Here is a 23,626-nt window from a genome sequence, read left to right as displayed (position 1 = left end):
TTGTTATTCTTACTTGTGCATATATCTGTTGTACATTGTTGCATCATACACATTTTTTATATTTTTAACTTTACTTATTTCTATTTTCTTTAATTCTCTATTCTTGGCATCAGAGGGACTGTAGCAAACCATAATTTCCCCCCAGGGATCAATAAAGTATGTCTGAGGACACTGGAGACCACTTATGGAAAAGACAGTTTGTTTTAGCAATGGAGAGGGTTTTGAGTAGCCTATCTACCTCTTTAAATGAATCCCTCTTCAGTCTCAAAGGGGAAAGGTTCTCAGGGTAGCGGCAGGGATGAGGCATGTTGGCCACTCCTTTCATTATACTGTAACTCCCCTAAGGCACTCGTTCTCTCCATCTCCCTGCCGTCTCCTTGCTATCTTCTGCTCTCTATCCTGCTCTCTCATCTTGACTATCACATCCTTCTGCCCTCTCTCATCTCCCTCCCTCTCGCTCCAATCCTTTTACCTCAATCCCTCATTTCTCTGTCTGTCTCTCTCTGTCTCTCATTGCCATCAACACCTGCACATTTATCCATACAAATACACAAGTGACCACTCTTTTCTCTCTCTCTCTCACACACGCAAACATGCTTACACCCATCCCCTCCTGCTGGCAGAGCGTGGTGATGCAGGAGCGGCAGGAGCAGCTGTTCTGACACATTGTGGCGTGACGAACGCACACCGAAAAGGCAGGAGGCAAGAAGAAGGAGGAGGAGGAGGAGAAGATAAGGAGGAGGGGAGGGAGGAGGAGGAGGAGAGGAGGAAGAGGTGGACACAACTCTGTCAAAAGGACAGCGGAGGACAGGAGAAGGAGAGGAGGACGAGGTAGAGGAGAAGGAAAGCGGAGGGTGTTGCGGCCATGTCAGACACACCTTTGCAGAGCAACGGCACCGCAACAGCACCGTGAGTAGATGTCCTCTATCTTTTATTTCTATCTTTTGCCTCCATCTCTGCTCTCCTCGCCTGCATCCCTCCACTTCTCTCCCCTCCATCTGACAGGCTGGGTTGTCATGGGAACGGGAGCTCCGTCATGGTGAGGCTGCTGCTCAGTCATGACTGGCGAGGAGACCCGCCGTACACCCTGTACACTCCTCCCTCTCATCTCCTCACTCGTTTCTTCACTCACACTCTCTCTGCAAACCTCAATGCACATCAGACCTCAATGGCTTCACTCTCTCGCTTTATATCCCTTTTTCCTCCGTGCGTCTTTATAAAATCAGTTCTGCACTTCTTTAACATCTCACTGTCCGTTTTCTTAACACCACTGTGCATGCAGGATCTGCGAATGTGCAGGCGTGTGTGTGCAAGTATGGCATGTTTTAGCACAGTCAATGCGGAGGCTGCAGGCTGGGTCCAGCCTCCATGTGTCCGCCATGCTGCTTCTTGCTGTGTGTGATTTGTGTGTCTCTATGTGTTTGCATGCATGTGTGTCTTCATGTATTTCACTATTTGGGAGAGACAAACGCCCACACAAAGACAGAAGCATAATGAAATAAGAAGTCTCTTGTTGACCTTTTGTTTCTGATCTTTTCATCAGCACAGAATGAAAATCAAAATTCTAAAAAGACTTATTTGCATTCATGACTAATCAGTCACAGAATCACAGCAAAACATATCAAGCAATCATTGGCAACGTCCTGAGACTTTTTTTTTTGGATTAAAAGACACGTTGCTGTTCAGATGCTGCCTGTCAAGTCTTGGATGATGTGTCCCACAAGTAGTAGAGATGCACGATATCAGCAGATTTTCACATCAATCTCACCCTTCTGCTGCGTTTCTAGACAAAGGTTGTTCATATTTTTTTTCTTACATTCTAAAAATGCACAAAGGAAAATGCTTTTAGATGAAAATGAGAAAAGCGCCACAGTATTTTACAATAAATCTGTGACATTCACTGCATTATGTTGTGATTAGGACTATCAAAAGATTTATTTTTTAAATCACAGTTAATCACCAAGTCCAGTTTAGTTTTGAGTTTTCTGCTAGCTCACGTTATCACAAAAGAACTAACCATTACGACTTGAAACAGTTTATCGGCATCTTCACTACAGAGATAGACCGGAAAAAAACTTGTAAAGCGACCAAGACTAACAGCTGTTAAATTCGTTGAGACCCAAATGACAGTCTGAAAAATGCTAACAGTCAAAGACAATCTTACGGTGGTCCCATAACTGACCTCGCCATATTGCAAGAGGCTGTCAAACAACAGGCCTGAAACTGTTATTGAAAAAATCCCACTTGAAGATGAGATTAATGCTTTTTTAAATGGTTTTCGGACTGTATGTCAACTAAAATATTCAAATTAATTCAATTTGTTTGTCACATGAAATCGTGAAAAAAACATTTTTTAGCGAATAGTTGTCAACTCTGTCAGTCTGTAGCAGTCATAATGATAAATGAATAAATGTAGATATTGGACAGGATCATCACTCAGTAGCCTAACCTTGTGGCCTAATGGGAGAGGCTCATTTGGTAACTTGGGTACACCTTCCTTACCTCCAATAAAGAGCAAGATTCTAATGTTAACATCATTTGTAGACAATGCTATAGTAAAATGGGTATGTTATGAAGTGAAACGCTTTGGAAATCATTAAGCGGCTAAATGCATCTGTTATTCCCAAGTCTCATGGAGATGAAAAGGAAATTCTTGAAATTGTGTTCATTTTTGTTGCACCTGAGCGTGCCTCAATCAGCTGCTTGTATGAATCGGTGTGGAGAGAAGTAGTGACAGTAATAGTGTAGTGAGAACAGGAGAGTGGGAGTTGTTCCTAAGCATTCAAAGCTTTGTGGGTGTACTGTGTTGCACTGTATTTTGTTGGAGATAGTGTTGGTGGAGAAATGCATATGGCTGGTTTACTGTACAACAATATGCAACTCAGATATTACTGAGTAATAATTTTTCTATGCGACAGTGTAGAAGTGCTGGTGGATTTTACTTTTAAATCCAGAAAGGCTAAAGTACATGAGAGTCTTGAGAAGGAGATGTATCCTGAACTGTATTTTCAGATCTGAGGGGAGACATGTCACTGTGCATCTACAGCTAGTTTTTTTGCTAAACATCCGTCTGTTTTGGGGTGCAACTTGTATTTTTGCAAATTTGGCTCATGCACATGTACAGTAATGGTGTAATACAGATAACACAGTTTATGCAGTTTGCTATGTCCTTGTGCTGGGCAGATGCACACAGCCTGTGCACATTTGGCTCTAAAAATCCTGTAGATGTTGCAAGTTAGGGGACGCTGAGCAATTAGCTGGTTTGAGTGATAACCAACTTGGTATTTTGCAGCTCACCTGCAAGCTGAGCATCTTAATCAGCTCTTGAACAGGCAGTTTGAGTGACAGGTCAGAGTGATTTTTGCGGAGCCACACCCATGAAGCCACGCAGTGAAGCATGAAGACAGCCTGCTTTACTGGTGCATCAATAGTTAATGTTTTAATTTTGAAAATGAGACAGTGCTGCTGTCGTGATCCAGTCAGTCTATCACGTCCCATCTTCCCTCAGCTCTGTGTGTTTTCCCTCTGTGCTGTGGGCTCATTTTTAATCAGCGTACACACCGTGCTCTCTCTCTCTGGGTTGTCCACTGAATCAGCAGAAAGACGAGGTAGTATTTGTGGTCATGTTGAGCGCAGACACCACAATGGCAGATGGCCCATTCTCTATTGCTATTTATTGCACACTCAGGGAAGTCTTACAGGAAAGAGACTCTTGATAGTGAATTGAACATATCCAGTAACAGCATATCCACACACGAGCATCATGTTAAGCCTCATATTTCTATTTTTGATTTATTATTCATTGTTTGGTTGAATTCTAAATTAGTTTATTAGTCAGTTAGTCATTATTCAACAAAAAAGAAAATCAACAAAAAGAAAAATCAATTGAAAAATGTCTATTTGGCAGCTGGGAAGTGATGATGAGCATGTCTCACAATTTATGGACATTTAATACACTAAATAATAAATCAATTATTAAAAAGAGAGATATAATATATTAAATAGGTTAATTGAAAATGAAAATAATTGTTAAATCAAAGCGCACAGTTCTCCCTTATACAGTATTTGTGACTCCAGGAGCAAGTTCAAGTTTATCCATAGAGCACAAATTCATGCAAATGCTATTAAAAACGCTGATAAGCATGTGACTAGGGACAAAAGCAGCCCATTTAGAGTGCACAATCATGGCAAAAAAGCAAAGATGTATTGGAAAAAAACAACAGCTTTTTGGTTGCTACAAGCCCTTCCAAATTACCCATGATTGGAGCCTAAAAAGCAGATGGAAAAACACCCGACAGATCACTTCAAAACACCCATGATTAGGTCTAAGAAGCCAACGGGAAAACAGACAGGTCTCTACAAAACATCCATGTTTCAGGCCTAAAAGGCTAATGGAAACACCTCAGCAATGACTCGCTAATCAACACCTGGTTTTACTGTCTGTTGCACTCAAACAGTGGTCTGCAGTTTTGCTGCCCACTTACATAGGTGAGACGCCATCTACTTTCCACCCTCCAATGGGAAAGTCAGCTCATATATCACTTTTGAAACATGAATATGATATGTATGAAACACGCAAATGTCACATTCGTGCTTTGCATGAAATGTATTTCTTCTGGTGACTGGGCTGCAGTGGCTGAAGTGGGTCTACTGGTTTCATCTGATTACTTTGATGATTTGATGTAGATTTTTCCACACAACAATATGAAGACACGCCCACCCCCATCCCCCACCGCCACCTCTTCCATCTCTGTTCCATAAGAATGAAAATACTAGAGTGTGAGTTGTAAACATTGAATAAGAGATGTGCAAACTACTGAAGGGGAGGAAAAATAATCAATGGCGTTCAGAGAAAGAGGGAGAGCATGCTGAGGTGGTGATAATCTGAATGTCTGGAGGCCGAGACATCTGCTTCTCATCTAAAGTGCATCTCAAGACGATTAAAAGATTTAAAGTTTCTTTACAGAATAAAAAAAATGTTTGAGAAATGCATGCATTGAGACATATGGACATGCATGTGAATTCCTTTCCCAGTACTGGTTTTAAATTTCATGAAGTTATTTGCAGTTTTGAAATTTTTAAACCTAACATTTGGTGGCACCGTTAGATCATTTGGTAGAGCGGGTGCCCAGTGTACAAAGGCTATGTCCTCACCAGGTTCGACGCCAACTTTGGTGCATGCCCCCCCGCCCCCACTTTTGTTTATATTTTAATATCAGCTTTGAAAGTTATTAGTGCTCGTAGACTTTACAGTAAAAACAAGAAGGTCTTAGACCTGGTTTTGTTTGGCTGTAGAAGGCTGAATTACTGAAAAAGAGACAGACCAGTTAGAAAAACTAGGGAGATCTGATATCAAATGAAGTCAGTGACTTCCAGAGGTTCGGCCACCAGCAACATTTCTCATCTAGATAATATATTTGTTAAATTATGACCCATTTTCTGTGGAAAAAAAAACCATACTTAACTGTATTAAGGATGGCAATGCTTAGTTTTCATAGTTTATAGTTACATTTTGTATGTAGACAGACAAACAGACTGTGAGACACCCAAACACAGCTTGACCTCCCTCAGTGATGTATAAAATATGAATGAGATCAAGGTCTGGCACTCCCAGAGCCAGAAATATGTCTGTATGTTTGGGTTGCTTTTTGTCTCCCCCTCCTCTCTCTCGCTCTCTCTCTTGCTCAAACACACACACACACACAAACACAATAACTCTATGCGGCAGAGGCCAGTCTGTACTTGATCTAGTGTGTTTCAGTTATTTTGGGGAGAATTGAAACGTGGGAGTACTGTTCAAGAACAGCAGGCAAAGGAGATGGCTGCATTAACATAACATGCATGTACATGCTCAAACACACATGCACAGATTTTCTGACTTACTTTCTTTGTCCATTTTTGCTCATTTCCTCCTACTCATTCTTTGCATGTTATATTTTTGCATGTGTGTGTGTTTTCCTGCCTCTGGTTCCACATCTGGAGGCCATTACCTCTGGGCTGGGATGGGGGGGAGGCGGGGCTGGGCTGGCTGTGCAGTGAGGTCATCGCGTCGTCGTGGCGATGCAGAGGAACAATGATGCTGTTGTCTCCAGCGACAACCAACCAACATAACTGACGCCAGAATTAAGGGGGAGGGAAGGTGGCAGCGTTTTGGGGGGCGAGTTGGGGGGCAAAAATGGGGTATGAAGGAAATAAAATAGAAGTAGAATAATGTTAAAGTATGGCAGTATGATTTGTAATGACAGTGTGAGCGTTGAGCAGCCAACATAATGATGTGATTGGTGTAAATCCAGATCAAACAAAGACAGGCCAGAAGTCTTGGACTGGCTGTAGACACAGACAGCTGCAGAGCTGAGCTGGTTTTCTAACGTAAACTGTATGTTACTAACACCCCAAACAAGTCATGGTCTATAACCTGTATGCCTCCACATTAAAGACTTACGTAGCAATGTGTTTAAATAAGGGCGGGTCCCACTGTGAAACACTGAAGTTTTTATATTTCTTTCCTTGATGGTCAGTCTCACGAAGCCTTTAGTATGTTTAAATTGTACTGTAGGTTTTATCTAACAAAGGACAAAATAATCAAAAACTTTATTTTTAATTATGAAAAAATAGCAGATCAAATGCATGCAATAAGTTAGCATCTAGCTCACCAGTACCCATTAGTACTACCAAAGAACAATTCCTTCTTTTTTCAGATCACACAATTGGTTACGTTGAAAACACAAAACACAGGCAAAGTGCAACCTACAGTTAGCAGCCATGCAGCAGTTTGATTCTGCAGTGATGTGCACCTAAAGTTTGGGACAATTTAACTTTTGGTGGCAAATTGCAGCGAGAGAATACCCACAGCCAAACAGTGAAGAGTCCTTTAACTCTTGTGACATGTTCACCCTGCCTGAAACACATGAACACGCCTCTTTGCTACATAAAAAACAAACACTAGCAAATAACAAATAGCGAGCTGCACTTTGAAGCTGCTGGATGTGTTTATGGTGTTATGCATGCAGACATCATATGTGGAAATTCCAAGAAATCATATCACATCTAAACCTGTATCAATTTATTTGTTTAGCCATTTAAGGGCAGTGCAACAAGCTGTTAATACAGAACCGACATATTATCGCTGCGTGAAGTTCATATAAGAAATATTTGCCTATTTACACATCGAGCAGCAGTGAAGCAAAACTTAAATTGGTTTGAAATCGGTCTCAGCCCCACCGACTGAATAAAAATTCAATATTCTCTACCTTTTTACCTCTATTCAGGTCTCAAACTTTGTCAGTCTTAGGTCTGATGCTGGGCAGATAGTGCACAGGGGTTTATTAGAGTTTTTTTTTTTTTTTTACTGAAAACCACCCTGCTGCTCTGACAACACTGTTGGTGAGAGTGAACCAGAACGGTAAACTTGTGGGCAATAAAACCAGAACAATGACCTAAAAGGCGCTTAAACACTCCACAGAGCTGAGGGGAGCTACAGAGTCAGGTGATAATCCTCTAAATGACTCCTCCAACATATATTCTTACTTCACTCATTGTTTATGTCAAAATATTGATCAGTGCAGTGCTGATTAACCTCATCAGGATGCAAAAAATAGTACATGTTGAAGAAAATCCGATGCTGCTGTTAAAAAAGTGTGTAAAAGTCTGATACCCTAGAATAATAACTTATGCTGCATTCAAATGTACAGCAGACAGAAAACAGGGTTAAATAATCAAACAGCCTTAAACTTGATTAAACTTCTGCATGGATCAGATATGACAGTTTAAGTTATTAAACTTAAACTGAAAGATAAAGTGAAACTAAATTAAAAACATGTTATATATGTTCTACTCTACAATTTAGTTGATTATGAACTGTGTGAAGTTTTATCAATACATTTAAAGTGTTGTTTGCAATTTATTGCTTGTTGCAAACGTAGCAATAAATAATAATAATAATTATAAAACATATTGAATGAGGTAGGCTAAAGACATTTTTACTGTTGTCTTGCACAAAAAGAATTAAAAAAACTTCAGAGAGCCGCAGCAGATAAAAATGTCAGCACTTCTGAGTCTATATCAGCAGAGATTTGTCTGTGTGCATTAGTTTGGAAACAATATAACAACACAGAGTAGCTGAGCGCTGAATATTGACAATTTTTTGATTTATTCAGTGCTTTCTGCTGCCCGGTGGCTTCACGGGACAGATACTCTCCAGCTGCAGTTATTTATTACACACGTTTTTTTTTTTTTCTCTTGGAGCAATGCAGTGGCTGTTATGTCAGTGTGTGTTTTTGTGAGCGCATGTGTGTGTGTTGCATGCTTCTGTATTCCCTAAAGAGTCGACCAGGGCTGCTGCTGCTGCTGTTTCTCCTTATAAGGATGTCAGCTTGTGGAAGGAGGGATGAGGAAAAAGGAGAAAGACGGAGGATGGGAGGGATTGAGGAAGAGAGGGGTAAAAGTGTGAGGACAAATAATGGATATAAAGAGAGAGACAGGTGTAGGTTGAGGAGGAATAGAGCATGGAATGAGAGGATGAGGGGAGGAATTGGAGGAGAAGGAAAGGGTCAGGAGAAAGACAAGGAGGGATGAAAAACAGAAGGAAAGGATGATGAGAAAGTTGTAGGAGTGGGTTGAAATGGTAAGAAGACAGATGAACTAAGGAGAAATGTAGGGCAGAGATGCATCATGGGAGGTATGTAGGTAAGGAACAAGATATAAGGAGATAGGGATGCAGCAAAGTAGCAAGGAAGAGAGTAGGGCTGCAGGATTCTTGCTAAAATAAGACTCAGAATTTTTCTTCTAAGGAATTGAAATCACTATTTTCTCACGCAATTATAATTTTTTCTTATTGTGTGTCTCACACACACACAGACACGCACACAGACACGCACACAGACACGCACACATACACACACACACACACACACACACACACACACACACACACACACACACACACACACACACACACACACACACACAGGCGCCCTGCCTTTACACTTCAACCACATACGCACACACACACACAGGGGCCCTGCTCTCGGTGACTTGCTCCAAAGTCTGTTTATACTTCTCAAGAGTTGATGCACACACTGCTTGTTGCCAAAAGTGCAACAACTGTTTTGCACCAAGGCAAAAACACGAGTGATCTTTCAAAACTTATAGTGAAAGTCCATCACATACAGGTCGAGAAATGAGCAGTTTTCAACCGCATAGATCGTAGTTCATCTCCCATTATGTTACCCCATCCACCTCAGGCATGTTAGAGTCTGTAATAGTGATCTGCTTCACACAATGCTATTGCAGAATGTTAATTTAGAGAATGTTCAATAAATAAATAATAAGGACACTAAGATTATTATATATATGTATATGTAATGGAATGTTAATTCTGTTCTTATTTTCTTTTTCTTAAAACCCCCCAAAACAAACCGTTAAGAGTATCGTTATAGTACCAGATCGATAAGCAATATCGATAACAGCAGTAATACCAATGCCAAAATCTAAATCATACCCATTCCTAGTTACTTAACACAAACGCATAGAGAAATAGGAGAGAGTGGATTGTTGTTATTGCGAAATGAGATCACATGGATGTATGAATTGAGATTGTAATTTTTTTTTCAATTAATCATGCAGCCCTAGAAGACAGAAAGAAAGAAAGGAAAGAGGAAAAAAGAGGAAAAAGATATGACTATAGAAAACAGGGCAGGGATGCAGCAGAGGAAAGAGAGAACAAGAGTAGGAAGAGATTGCAAGGGGAAGATGGAGGCAACGAACAGAGGAAAATAGATGTGGTTGTAGGAAAAGTGAAGAAGAAGATAAGAAATATATAACAAAATGAAGAAAAAGGTGTGAGAGAGGATGCAGAAGAAGAAACGATGAAACCTCAGTGAACCCAGAGAGTTAAAATAGGAAGAAAGAAAATTGGGACACAGTTAACAGTGACCCATTTAGACACACTGCTTTTGTCTGTCTGTCTGTGTGTGTGTGTGTGTGTGTGTGTGTGTGTGTGTGTTTGAGTGAAGGTGTGTCTTGCCTTTTAAAGAGGTGTTTTTGCAGTTTGTATTTAGAAAGATGTTCAACTGATATTCATCTGCATACATCAGTTCACAGAGCGACACAATTATCTTTGTTTTTTCTGTCCCCCGCTCCTGTTTTTCTAAAGTAGGAGGCTTCTATTGATGTCATTTTGAAAGGTGCTGGAATAAATGTATGACCAGAGTGACCAGAAATAGAACCTGAAGAGTCAGCTGTGGGATTGTTTGTGTGTGTGGGCGGCATCATTGCATGCGGTCAAGTAGAATTTCATTAAAAGATCAGAATATCTTAAAATGATAGTAACATGCAATGGGTAGGTTTTGGCTTCTTGTCTCTTTAATTAAACTGAAAGAAATGTATTGCATGACCCCATGGCATGAGAAACATGTTTATTTTCAGCTTGCAGTGTAGTGGTGTCTTGCAGCAGCAATAGCACACAGTAGCATAGCAGCAATTCTTTAAACTGGGTAACATATGGGTGACGGCTGAGATGCTGGAGGAGTTTATTATGTCATAATGCAGGGGCACCAGTTTGTCAGTGAGTTTTGTCACAACAACATGACAACAAGGATTATTTTGTAGGTGTTGTCATTTTCATCTTCGGCTATCGTCTTAAAATACTTTTTGTGGCTGAGGAGTGTTAATTTTGACATAACACTATTCTGTGATTCAGAGTTTAGACTAAATGTTGCGACTGTGGTAGGCAGATTTCCAGTTGTGAGCCACCGGAAATGCCAGGCTTTGGTAACTAAATTGATTGGCTTTTATATTACATTCTTACATGTTTTAAAGAAAGCTTCAAGTTATCATGAAAATCAGTGACAGGAAAAAAGTAATGTGTTAGTATTGCTAGTGTTCAATAGGACCTATTATGCTCATTTTCTTATTAATACGTGTATTTTGGGTTACTACTAGAACATGTTTACAGGGTTAATATTCAAAAACTCTTTATTTTACTCATATTAGCTGTGCTGGAGCACATGTATTCAACTTCTGTCGAAAACGATCAATTTAAGCACCTGTCTCTGGAGGCACCCTGTCCCTGAAAAGCCCTAGTTTGTTCCTATTTGTTAGCATTCTGGTCTTCTGTATTTCGAGTTGGCTGTCATCATTGCAGCTGTGGAATGACTGTAATGCTGTGTTAACACTACAAGAGACAAAGCAAAAGCACGACCCCCTACATTACCGCCTAGTTGCCGTTAAAATGATGCTCAAGGGCTCATCAATGTAGTTACGTCGTCACAGGCTTGTGTGTGTCTGCGAGTTTGTATTTGGTCAAAAAAAATATTTATGCATTTCATCAGAGTCTAAGCCCCATTTTACTTTCGCTACCCTGTTGCATCACCATGTTCACAGGAATGTACAGAAAGCTAACATAGCGTTAGCTAACTAAGCTAAATAACAGTACTACAGCTGGAAAAAGATTAAATGTGATTGGTTGAAGCTTTTTCGGGTCACTGGACCACTGAAAAAAGTTGAGGCCAGCTCAGCTTTCGTTTATAGCCCTTCAGGCTTATTTGCAGCGACAAGTGTCAGGCATCAATGTCAAATGTTGCCACCAGCTTCCTTCGAACATGTTTTGTAGACTGTTGTGTCACTTATAGTGTCAGTATAGCTTAACAGAGAAAAATCATCAATAAAAGCTTCTAAACCAAAATCAGTTTCCGGCAGGAATATGATTTGAAATAAAGGGAAAATTATCAATGTAGCATGTAGCTACATGTAGCAGTATAGGCTACTTGTAGCTGGGGAATGACTGTAATGGAATATAGTGGTACTTTCTACAGTGAAAAATCACAATTTAAAAGCTTCTAAACCACAAGTCATCACAACCAGACATGTTCCAGCAGGAATGTGAAATAAAATCATGTATCTGCATGTAACGTGCCTGGAGCAGATGACCATATAAAGATTGACATCACAAGCTGGCTGTAGTTTTTCTTAAAATTAGAAAAAAATGTTGGAAAAGGAGTATTAAGAACGGTCAGAAGCCTGGGGTTTTTGCTCAAAGGGATGTTATTGGCAAACATACATTTAACTCATTATTTGACATTTTAGCTACAATTTATATGAACATCTGATATCCTAACATATATGACAATAATGTGCAAATTTGGAAAATCATTGTAGGTCCTTTAATGTGCCATTTTCCGCTGTCTCATTTAAGCTTTCAAATATGACGAATTACACCTCTGCTTCCCTTTTCCTTACTCTTCCTCTTTTTCTCCCTTACCCCCCCCCCCTTACCTCTATGCCATCACTTCTCTCTTCCTCCCCTTCTCCCTCTCAGCTGCTCCACCCAGCTGTTTAATCTCACACATGGCTCATGCCTAAAAAAGAGAGAGGGAGGGAGGAGAGGAGGGGACAAATGGGAGGAGAGACAGGGAGCGCAAAAGAAAGAGTGGGTGATAGAGTCACAGAGAGAGAGAGAGAGAGAGAGAGAAAATGCAAGCAGCGGGCTGAGTGTGAGGCACATGGCCAGTGAATGAGAGATCTTTGCGTCCACTCAGTGCGAGCTCCTTCTCCCGCTGTCTCTGGTTGGATTACTGCTGAGGAAGGACCTCGTCTGGATACTCCTCCTCTTCTCCTTCGCTTCCCTCTCTCCTCTACTTCCCTCCCCTCTCTGCCTCTCTTCTACCTCTCGCTGAGGGACTCTCAGTCTTCCCAGATCTCACGTCTCTTTCTCCTTTCACCCTCCTCTCCCCCTGCTTCCCCCTCAGGATGTCGTGTGAGGAGGCTCAGCTCCACAAAGAGAGGCTGCAGGCCTTGGCGGTAAGTCAGAGTGTGTTTAAACTGTGTTTTTGCTTTGCTTGTCTCTTCATGTTTCTTTGACCTTCTGTCTGTTTGTTTTGCTGTGTGTTTGTTTTCGAGAGGTTTCATGGCTACTCTGTTTCACCTTGACTTCATCTTTTTCTGTCATTCACTGTAAAATATCTCACCGAACTGTCTGGCACCTCAGAGTTCCTGCAACTCTGCAAGTCTCTCTGCCTCTTCTATGCTCTCTCACTCTCTGTCATGCTTCCTCTGTGTATTCACATTATTCATTCATGCTCCATTCACATCAAACACACATGTAAAGGCTATTTTTATCTCTTTGCTTCATACCAAAGTTCAACTTTATTCAACTTTAGCTCCTTTTGCACAGAGATTGCGCTATAGGGGCGCTGCAAAGACCCTTCTTAATGTCATCTTTGCATTTGCACCCAATCAAGCAATGGCAGTATTATCTTGCTCCAGTGTGTGATTTTAGATAGCATGCTGGCATCGCAGAATCAAAAGTGGCTTGACTGGCATTACATGTATCACAACAGCGTTGGCCTCTAATGTGACATATAAGGGCTTTATAAACAATAACAAAGGAATTGCATGTCAATAACAATCATTTACTCCCTGTTATATGCATGTGATCTCGTCCTCTCTGCAGGGCAGAAGCAGCTCCTGAATATAGGGATATAACGATGCATCGTGAGTTAGTTAAAATCAATAAAATATATGTGAGATTCAAATCGGTGACATGAAAAATGAACCGTGATACTCTTTTTGAACAGCAGAGGGCGTAATCTGCTTTTCACTTCACTTGCTCGATGTGTCGCGTTACTACGTGTTCAACATCCTACATCATGTTCGAGACTAGAGACAGCTCGCCCACATAAAATAGACAAAGCAAAAGCTCTGCGACATGCAAGATTGAAATAGAAGATGCACCCTCTAGGTCCAAATCAGAAGTGTGGCAGCATTTAAGCTTCCTTGAGTCAGAAAGTAACAAAGGTGAGAAGATAACAGAAAAGACAAAATTGTCTGCAAATATTGAAGAGGGTGTTGAACTACACAAATAGTACCGCTAACATGATGCAGCATGTTAGCTCTGGTCAGCCCCGCCTACGCACGTTACTCCTTAACGACAACTACACAGCCAAACCACACTGACAAGCGCAATAAATTAATCAATAAGAACTGATCTGTTGCTCCAGTCTGAACTGATCAGATAAAATCAATAGATAAGTTGAGCAGCTGCTTCTAAACACAAACTTTTAGATCCAGTGCAATCAACAGTTAAGTTTCATTTTCACTGCACCTGGCGTTTTGTCTGTGCTCGGAGTGTGCTCTGTGCTCCAAGATTATGGTGCAATGCATAACCAAATTAGATATATAGATATTCCAATAGCACTCATAATGAACGGACCAGCTCCAAAAATATAAAATCAACTTGTAGCGGCAGATTTTTTTTAACTGTGGGGGTGTGCCACAAATCGAATTGAATCTATGGGAAACCCTGCATTACGATTACAACTGACATCCAGTGTACAGTGCATATTTCTGCAGTACACAATCACCAAATTAGCAAGAAGTCATTCACTTTAGCCTCTTGGGAAGCTAAATGCTAACCAAGCCATCGCAAAGCTAAAATAAGCATTGTTCACTGCATACTTTTTTATTTTTTTGATAATTATGATTGCATTATTGCAGCTCTGTAGGCGTCATATTAAAAAGTGGTTGAGCATAATGTTTTGGAAGCACTACAGCATTACATCATAGGCCCTACACCCATTTTTGTGACTTGAAATAAAGTAATTTTTATTGCACCAACTGTAACATGCTTAACTCCCTCACTGTCCCGCTGCCCTGCACTGCTGCTGAGTTTGTCTCACTGTTCATGTCAGCTTTCATCTTCTTCCATGCCTTTTTTTGGGGGAAACCAACACAGAGTTGGTGGAAAAACCAGCTCTCCTTTTTTTTTTCTTTTTGGCCAGATGTCTGAGGTTTTTAAAGGTGTATGTTCTTTCCAAGGTAGAATGATCTCAGCTTGCGAGGTGGTCCAGCATATGTTTTGAGACTATGTTTCGCGATCACGGGGGCATCTGTTGGAAGTGTTTGGCTCGGAGCTGATAGGACTTCAGAGCAACAGTTAGACCAGGATTCACTGCCTGGGACTAAATTTGGCGCCATTGAGTAACCACAGCATACCACACACACTCACAGAGGCACACACACACACACACACACACATTCATGCACACAAGTGGGGTGAACAGCAGCAGCAGCAGATGGAGAAACTATTTTGGCCACGTTGAAACATGGCAGCCATACCAGGCTGCATGTACTTAAACCAGTCAGGCACTTAAAGAAAGAGAGTGGAAAGTTCTCACAAGCGTTTCTGTTTCTTGCATCATTCTTGCATTTGGCAAAACACAACAAAATCATTAACTTATTGTGCAAATGAGTGTTGCTTCGGTGCACCAGGCCAAGAAAAACAACAAATGTTGCAGATTTTTGTGGCGGCAGCTGTCGTAAACAATACAAAGGCCGCTCTATATAGACTACCTCTGTCCTGGAGTACTATCAGAGATCCTTCTGGAAGAGCCAAAAGCTTTGACATAAAGTAAAGTCAGGTGTTGAATACAAGTAAATCATTTGAGCCTGTTTGTCTCCTCCAAATGAGCATCTGTCTTGTCTCAGCTCTGTGTGTGTACACTGTATCAAAGACAAAAGGGGCACTAATAGCTTTCAAACCAGGCACTTAAATAGAGAAGGTTACTATTACACTAATAGTGCTAACAACTCTCCGAGGCAGCTAAGCACTCTGCGAGCCAAAGACTCAGCCAACAGCGCAGGTCCAGTTTAAATACAGAAGCTAGACAAAAATTTCCAGAACATCTCAAAGGGAAGGATTTTATAAAACTCAATTTGACTGTAAATGAAGAGCGAGCATTTTTGAATCCAGTGGCTGTGTCAGCACACAAGAAACACTGCCTTAGACCAGTTTATACTGTCCCAAGACACAAATGCTTAACCCTTTGTAACCTGGATCAATATTAGTTTTACTGTGCTGCATTCAGACATTTTCACAGTCTATTTAACCCTTTGAAATGTGAGCAATATAGTTTGATTTCTTTCAAAACAAATTAGGGGAGAAAAAGCCCACAGGTTGATCCTATTCAATTAGAAACAGAGAAATGCACCATCACATTCAAATATATTAAATTATTTAATAAAACACTTTGAACTTTAAAACATTTAATTTTCTCTGAAAAAATATGAGAAATTTTATTAATTTGGTAACCTTCAATTGCAAGAAATCTTCTGACGAGTCAAGATTGCGTCTACCACCTTTTTAAAAATTATTTATTTATTCATTATTATTTTTATTTATTTGTTCTTTAATATCTCTCTTTTTTACTTTTTTCTTGATTCACTTCATGCTATGCACTATTCTTATTATTAATATTACTCTGTGTATGTGTATATTTATACACATGTTTGTTCATTTGATGCAATATTATTTAAAAAACTATAAGTACAGTTTTAGAAAAAAGGGAGGGAAAAAGGCAATGACCAAACTGTCAAGAAATGTCTAGGAAATTCTGAGAAATTAGTAGGTGTCAAGAAAATAACCACAAAATTAGCATTTTTTAGGTGATAAGTTTATTAGAAAAAAAATATTTAAAAAAAAGGAAAAATGTCGAGCAGACTATATTTACAATTATTAGAATTATATATTTAAAATTATGATTTTTAACATTTTTACACATGGCCATGTTAAGTTTCTCATTGTCAGTGCCCCATGTTTTTAATAGCAATAAAACCAATTTGCTCAGATTTCAAAGGGTTAAACTACATAAAATGTCTTCAACAAGGATGAAGACAAGCAATATTTCTGTTTATTTATTTAATATTTTTATAGTATTTTTTTCTGTCTGACTGATTTTCTGAATAAGTATTACTGAACCCCTGTGGAGAGGCACACGGGGGATACACTCACACACTCTCTCAGCTCTGCAGCTGACGTGCTAATGATTCTATCAATAATTGATACTCTGAGACCTCATCAATACTTTAGCGGATCTCGAGCCAAATTGGAAACTTCCGCTAAAATCAGAGCCAAGTGTCATCTCATACAACTGAATCTGACACTTATTTAATTAACATCATTTCATGTGGACTTTACATTTGAGCTCCTTGCCATGTTTTATCTATTGAACTGGACCAAAAAGAGAAATCACTGTCAGGTAGCAGACAGCTGTCATTATAATGTTAATTCACAGCAGAGACAGGTCTGTGTGCAGTGTGGCTTATGAATAAAGCATGGGCAGTAATGGCTGTGAATCACCAGGCCGCAGCAGAAAGGAAGACATACCTATCCACTCAATCACTGCGTTTGGAGACAGTGTAGTGGGAAGTCACAGAATTCACTGACTATGATATTTAAAGGGACAGTTCACTCAGAAATAACAGAAAAAAAAACAAAACATACATTTTTTCCTCCTAACTGTAGTGCTCTTTATCAATGTAGATCATTTTGTTGGGAGTTTTTGAGTACATGTGTGTGATGCAGTTGGGGGATCTGAAAGAAAAATAGTTCCTACATGAAACTACTCATAAGAAGGCCCGTGGATTATCTTGAGTAACTGTGTCTTGACTTCTGGAAAGAGACATTGCTGTTGAGTTTTTCAGATTATATTTTTTTGCTGTTTTGAGCATCACAAGCTAAGTGCCATTGGGTTCCATTGGAGAGAAGGCAGACATCTCTATGGCTGATATCTCCAACATTTTGCAACAAGCTGAAAGAAATGTATTACTGATTGGTTTATTTTCTATATAATAAGATCACGAAGAGCATTAATAACAGCAAAGGGTGGGACATGTGCCAGTGTTTAATCTAAGCGTTGATTAGTTAATTGACTCATTTGTCCCCCATACATACGAAGAGACAAAGATTCCCACAGTCTGATAGTGATTAAGGCCTGTCAGCTGACAGCGGTGCTAAATCCATGGTTACTAATTGGTCAGATTAGGGAACAGTTGTGATGTCATGCTGTTAAATCCAGACCTGTAATTGGTATATATTATTAACATGTAATTACAGCCATCGCATGGCCTGGTCAGGGTTTCCCCCAAAAAATGTGTGTTCATATGTATGTGTTTGTGCATGTGTGTTTATGTCTGTGTGTTTTTTGTAAATTCACCAAAACCCAGCATGTGGTTTTGAGATCAGCCAATAAAAAGCGAGCGCTTCAGCTTTCTAATTAGCTGTTGCCCATGTGGCCCACCAACTGCAAATGGCATGGCGAAATACATATACAAAAGTGTATGTGCGTGTGTGCATGTAGTCTTTCTTCTCTGTAGTGTCTGTGATGTGTTTACACAGATGACCTCAGCCCTTTGGACTCTTTGCTACCCCCAACACACACACAAACACACTGAAACACACACTGAAACACACACAAGGCCACAGAGTGTCTGGGGCCAAGTCTAAGGGGAATTAGGAAGTTGTGCATGAGGAGTGAAATGACCGTGGTGTGTGTGTGTGTGTGTGTCTGTGTGAGTGCGTATGTGTGTGTGTAATTGTGGGAAAGACAGAGAATGTGGAAATGACAGCTGCTGGCACTTGGAGCAAGACAGTGCATATTTTATTGCAAAAAGATCAGTTCAAAATCTAAATCTCTGTGCCTCTTCTCTCTCTCACTGCTGTATGAGTGTTATTGTGAATCCTGCAAGACTAATATGCAGTGGTGGAATGTAACTAAGTGCATTTACTTATGTACAGTGCTTAAGTACTAACTTGAGGTACTTTTACTATCTATCTATCGAGTCTATTCTTTTCATGCCACTTTATACTTCCTCCACTACATCTCAGAGAAAAAACCTTTTTAACCTTTTTTCTTTGCTACAATTATCCAACAGCTTCAGTTACTTTTCATATATATATATATATATATATAAAATATGATGAGTTATAAATTAAATTATCCAACAGTCAATACAAGTACATCTGAAACAATTAGACCATTCATCAAATACACAATTGACAGATAATTAAATAGCCATTAACTATTTTTGATAAACATTTCTGTCGTTTTGTTTTCTAGTTTTGTTTTTTTTTTTTTTTAACACTTTTTAGGTTCATTTGTTTGTTTATTTATTATATCTATTTATTTTTCTGTATTGGTTACTTTTACTACTTTCTACGCCACATGAGTAATATTTTCAATGCAGGACTTGTAACAGAGTATTTTTAGTGTGGTATTAGCACTGTTATGTAAATAAAGAAGCTGAATACTCTGTCCACCACTGCTAATATGCAGTTGTGCAATTGTTTTTTTCCAGAAGTTGACCACAGGGTTGATCTCTTTGGTTGAACTCTGTGCAGTAATCATTGCAGCTTGTTCTGGAAGCCGGTCAGTGCTCTGGATCCACTTAGTGAGGTCTGACAGAGGGAAGTGAGCGTGGCAGGGTGAAGGTTAGGGGGATGCTAGACCTTGGCATGCTGAGATTTGTGACTGTGGCATGCAGTGGGGGACCCGGGTAATGGGCCGCGTTAAGAGAGGTAAACAGAGTGGGGGGCTGGGCCGCCTGCAGGCATGTGTAGTTTTAGTTTGAGAAGTTTACTCACTCTCATACTGACATGTTAGCAGCATTGAACCCTTGAAACTAATATGTAGAATATTGATTTAGGTTGCTAAATGCAATCACTATTGGTTTCTAAAAATAACTTTAAGCTAGATCACATTTTAAACTCTAACACATTTTTTTTTCTATAATATTAAAAGGGAACACCACCTAAATGAAGAATTCTAGAAAATTATTTCCATGACCTCAGAGAGTTCAAACAATATTTATGCCACCTTGCTGTTCTGCATGTAACATCCAATCGTGGATAGACAGAGTTTTCTCACATCTGAGCTTGGACCGGATGTACTATGAGCACAGTTATGAGGACTGTGTAAAACTTAAAGATGGCAACACCTGACTATGGGCGGCATGAGTGTGACATTATGACAACATTACCACAAGCAAGTAATGGAAATTAGATAAAATGTTGCAAAGTGTGGAATCTTTCGCTACATTTCCATCCTCCAAGGGGCTTTATCAACAGCTGTTGATCAAAATGCGTTTGGATGCAATTCAGTAAGCTTACAACCAATTACAGTGATGAAACATGCGACATAACGCTGAATAACAGACAAATGTAAACTGATTATAGTGTGAAAAGATGAGCTGTGATGGTGTAGCATCATTATGTATGTGAACAAGTGTTTTTGCAATCAGAATTTGAAAACAGTACTTTTGCAGAAAGTTCCACTTCAGCTGCAGCCATGTTGGTTGTTTTTGAAAATGCCTCAAATGGGCTCCGCTTTAGTATGCTAGGTTCATGCTTGCCGATTTTAGGGTGTGCGATCTGATCCAACATGGTTCATCATATATTTTGCGCAAAGCACAAAGGCTCAGCAAGTTGTCAGTCATTGTATCAAACCTGCCCCACATTTGATAAATAATTGTGATTGGGCTGAAGTGGCCAGGTTGGTTGGAAATCTGCCTAAATGGGAATGGGACTAGACACATCTGTCAGCAAATCACAGATTTGTCTGGTTCCCAGGCCAGCAAACTGTTAGAGGACTGTTTGCCAATTGTCAGTTATTTGCTTGCAATCAGACACAGACTGACATAGACACGTCCCTGTAATGGTGTTCACATGCTCTGTCTGAGGTGAGACTGAACACAACTTTCCAGCCTGGATAAGTGCAGCTGCACCTAACAGATGTATTACTGTTTTTTTACCTTTGTTTAGTTAATATGGGATCTGGCTTTTTGGTCCAATTGAAAAGACAGAGAAAGTTGTCATATTGCCCCCGTGAGCACCATTAAATTGGAAATACTTTACATGCAGACAGCACTTTGACACAGCTGTTGGTTTATGATAAGTCACAGGAGTCACTGCATCATTTTTAGTGTATATTAAGGTATGACTGCCTGCGTGTTATTGCTCAGTAGGCTTCCTGAATTAGTGCCTTTTGAATATTTGGCTGAGTGGGTGTTGCCACCTACCAACTGAGTAGATTGGATCCTGGAGAGGTGGCTGGGGGAGGCTTGGTTTATAGACTTCAGCACTTTATGGGGGTGGGGAGTGTGCTTGGGGCAAAGTCATTTTGAGGAGGAAGAGGGGGTGTGGTTTGCTGGGTAGCAGGGGGTCTGGGGTACGCCAGGCATTACATGTTGCCTAAAATTAGCAGCAGCTGTCTTGGACCTACTGGACATTCTGGGGTGTGTTTGTCTGTATGTGTGTGCGTGTGTGTGTGTCTGTGTGTCTGTGTGTGTGTGTGTGTGTGTGTGTGTGTGTGTACATGCCTATGTTTGTGAGTGTGTGGGTTTAGGGTTCACAGAGACTTGAGACTGGAATGCAGCTCTAGTGGGCACTGCTGGTTTTGACATTATTGTCATGACATTTGAGCTGAATTAGATAGTAAACAATGCAGAGTGACAGGACACAGAAATACTGTCGAGAGGACAGAAACACTGACATGTTGCAAAGGTAATTTTAGTGGATACAGCTATGAATGCAAGACATTATCAGTCTCAACTTGATACTCCTAATTGCAGACACTCTGGTTTGTTAATGGCAGTGGCTTTGTCTGTCTTCTTCTAATGTCAGGGACATGAAAAGATTGTAACATGTTTTGTTTGTGTGCGTCCATGTGGATGAAAAGGTATGCATACCTGTGTCTCTGCTCAATATGGACATGAAGAGTTTGACCACCACCTGTTGCTATCACATGACCATGGCATGCAAGACATGTTAGCGATGTGCTGAGTTTGCACTTATTGACACCACCCTTGGCTAAGTTACCAGGTTAATGATCTGCAACCCAATCGCCACAATAAATGTTGCCATTATATGTGTCTGCAAACCATGGATATGTGAAATGTGCTTGTTAGAAGAGCGAATATGTTGAAACTTCATTTCTGTACATGTCCTTGGTGTTGTGCTGAACTTGTGCTTATGTTGAAGCACAAAAACACTTGGTTGTGGTTAGAAAAAAGATCTTGTTTTGATTAAAAATAGCTGCTTTGGGTGGCACAATTGCTGCTGGATATACCAAGGATGTTTCACTAACAATTATCTGCTTTTGGTGGCAAAACTACCGCTGGAAATGCCTCCAATGCCTCCTCCTCACTGCCATTGTCTTGCTAAAATACACTGGCTTTTGGTGGCACAATCGCAGTTGGAAAAACCACCAGTGTCTCATTAAAAAAAACATCGACTTTCGGTGGCACAGTGGTTGCTGAAAATACAGTCAATGTTTCCTGAAAAACACCCACTTTTGGTGGTAAAATGGCATCTAGAAACACTGCCGACATCTTGCTAAACTACACTCGCTTTTGGTGGTACAGTAGTCACTGGAAATTTTGCCAGTGGCTTGCTAAAAGTTTTTGAAAGTTTGATAACCAAAAAGCCACTGGAAACACAGCAACGACTGTGTTTTGTTGTTTATTGCCATTGCATTGTGGTCTGCAGCTTTGGAGCCCATGCTTGGCTGTCTTGCCAGGTTTTACATTACTTACTTTCATGTAATAAGAACTACATAATCTATAAATGCTGATATGATACATAGAAAAGTACAAATGTATCTGTAGTTTGCAGAAACATAAATTGCTAACATTTACTTATGGGGCTGGGTTTTTGGACCTAACAAATTAGCACAGTCTTAGGAGGACATTACATTCATGTAGTCACCACTAATTGCAGAATGTATATACACACTTTTATGTATACATGCACATATTGTAGGCCTGTAGGTGTTTGCTGCAACTACTGATTACTTTCATTAATACTAATATTGACTCTCTGTGGATTAACTAATCAATGAATTGTTTCAACACTAAATGTGCACATTCACATTCTAGGTATTGGCTCATAAGTTTCTACTATTATCCAAAGATCTTCACAGCACAAGCACAGACTCAAACTCATGACATTTAAACCACAGGTCCATTTCAGTCTCTGTTCTCTAAGTGTTCAGATATGGCCACACGCTGAACGGAAGATGATCTCCACCGCAAGATATCTCAGCTGGGTGTGTTGGTATGTGCAGGATGCGATCCATCTGATCTGCAGCTCACTTCTTTCCACAATCTTAACACCAGCAAACCTTTAATCCAACAGAGTTACATCACTCCCTCATCACATTATAAGCATGTTAGTGTGACCTCATGGCAGGCGGTGCAGCTTATCTATAATGCAGGACGCTGGACCCACCCCTTCCTTCCAATCAAACTTCACTGATATTCCTTTTGAATTTCTCTCTCTTTATTACCAGTATTTCCCACTTACATCCTGCAAGACAAATTTGAGTCCAGCCTCAAGTCAGGACATTGTTTAGCAGTTCATTGGCTGCATTCATACAGAATCAGTTATGTCTGCACTGGCTCCTTTGTTTCCTTCTTTATTGTATTTTTTTTGTCCAGATGAGAATGAGTATACCTGCTTGCAAGTCATGTCTTGTTTGTTTATAGGTGAAAATGATGGAGTATGTTATTATTTGTTACAGCTAAGAACATTTTAAAATTCTATGAGGACTGAAACAAACAAATATTTTACTGTCATAGAGGAGTAAAGAAACAAACAAAAAAATACATGTAAGAAGCTGGAAAAAAAGACTCACTATTTTGTTAAAGAAAATCATTCAAAAAGATTAATGAATTATTAAATTAGGTTTTTGGATTGAATTAGAAATAGTTGAAAACGAATCAATTAGTCATCGCAGATCTAAAATCTACAACAGGATTCTTCTAAGAAAAAGAAGAGGTTAAGTTTCGAGGGGAC

At 40.0% G+C, this 23,626-nt stretch overlaps 1 protein-coding gene across 3 annotated transcripts in view; it reads left to right on the top strand.

Moving 5' to 3' along the window:
* The first annotated feature begins 819 nt into the window (after window positions 1-819).
* The window catches only part of LOC121959726 (A-kinase anchor protein 2), a 106,988-nt gene continuing 84,181 nt past the window's right edge, over window positions 820-23,626 (top strand). Inside the window, exons 1-2 of one of the 3 annotated variants that reach the window (XM_042509195.1) lie at window positions 820-909; window positions 12,747-12,798. In XM_042509195.1, the coding sequence (XP_042365129.1) occupies window positions 866-909; window positions 12,747-12,798 (96 nt within the window). In that variant the 5' untranslated portion in view covers window positions 820-865. The remainder of the gene's footprint in view (window positions 910-12,746; window positions 12,799-23,626) is intronic. The other 2 variants (XM_042509196.1, XM_042509197.1) reach the window with 2 other exon arrangements.

Source organism: Plectropomus leopardus, chromosome 20, assembly GCF_008729295.1.
Source record: "Plectropomus leopardus isolate mb chromosome 20, YSFRI_Pleo_2.0, whole genome shotgun sequence".
In the NCBI taxonomy this organism is placed as follows: domain Eukaryota; kingdom Metazoa; phylum Chordata; class Actinopteri; order Perciformes; family Serranidae; genus Plectropomus; species Plectropomus leopardus.
This window is presented reverse-complemented; position numbering and strand designations above follow the sequence as displayed.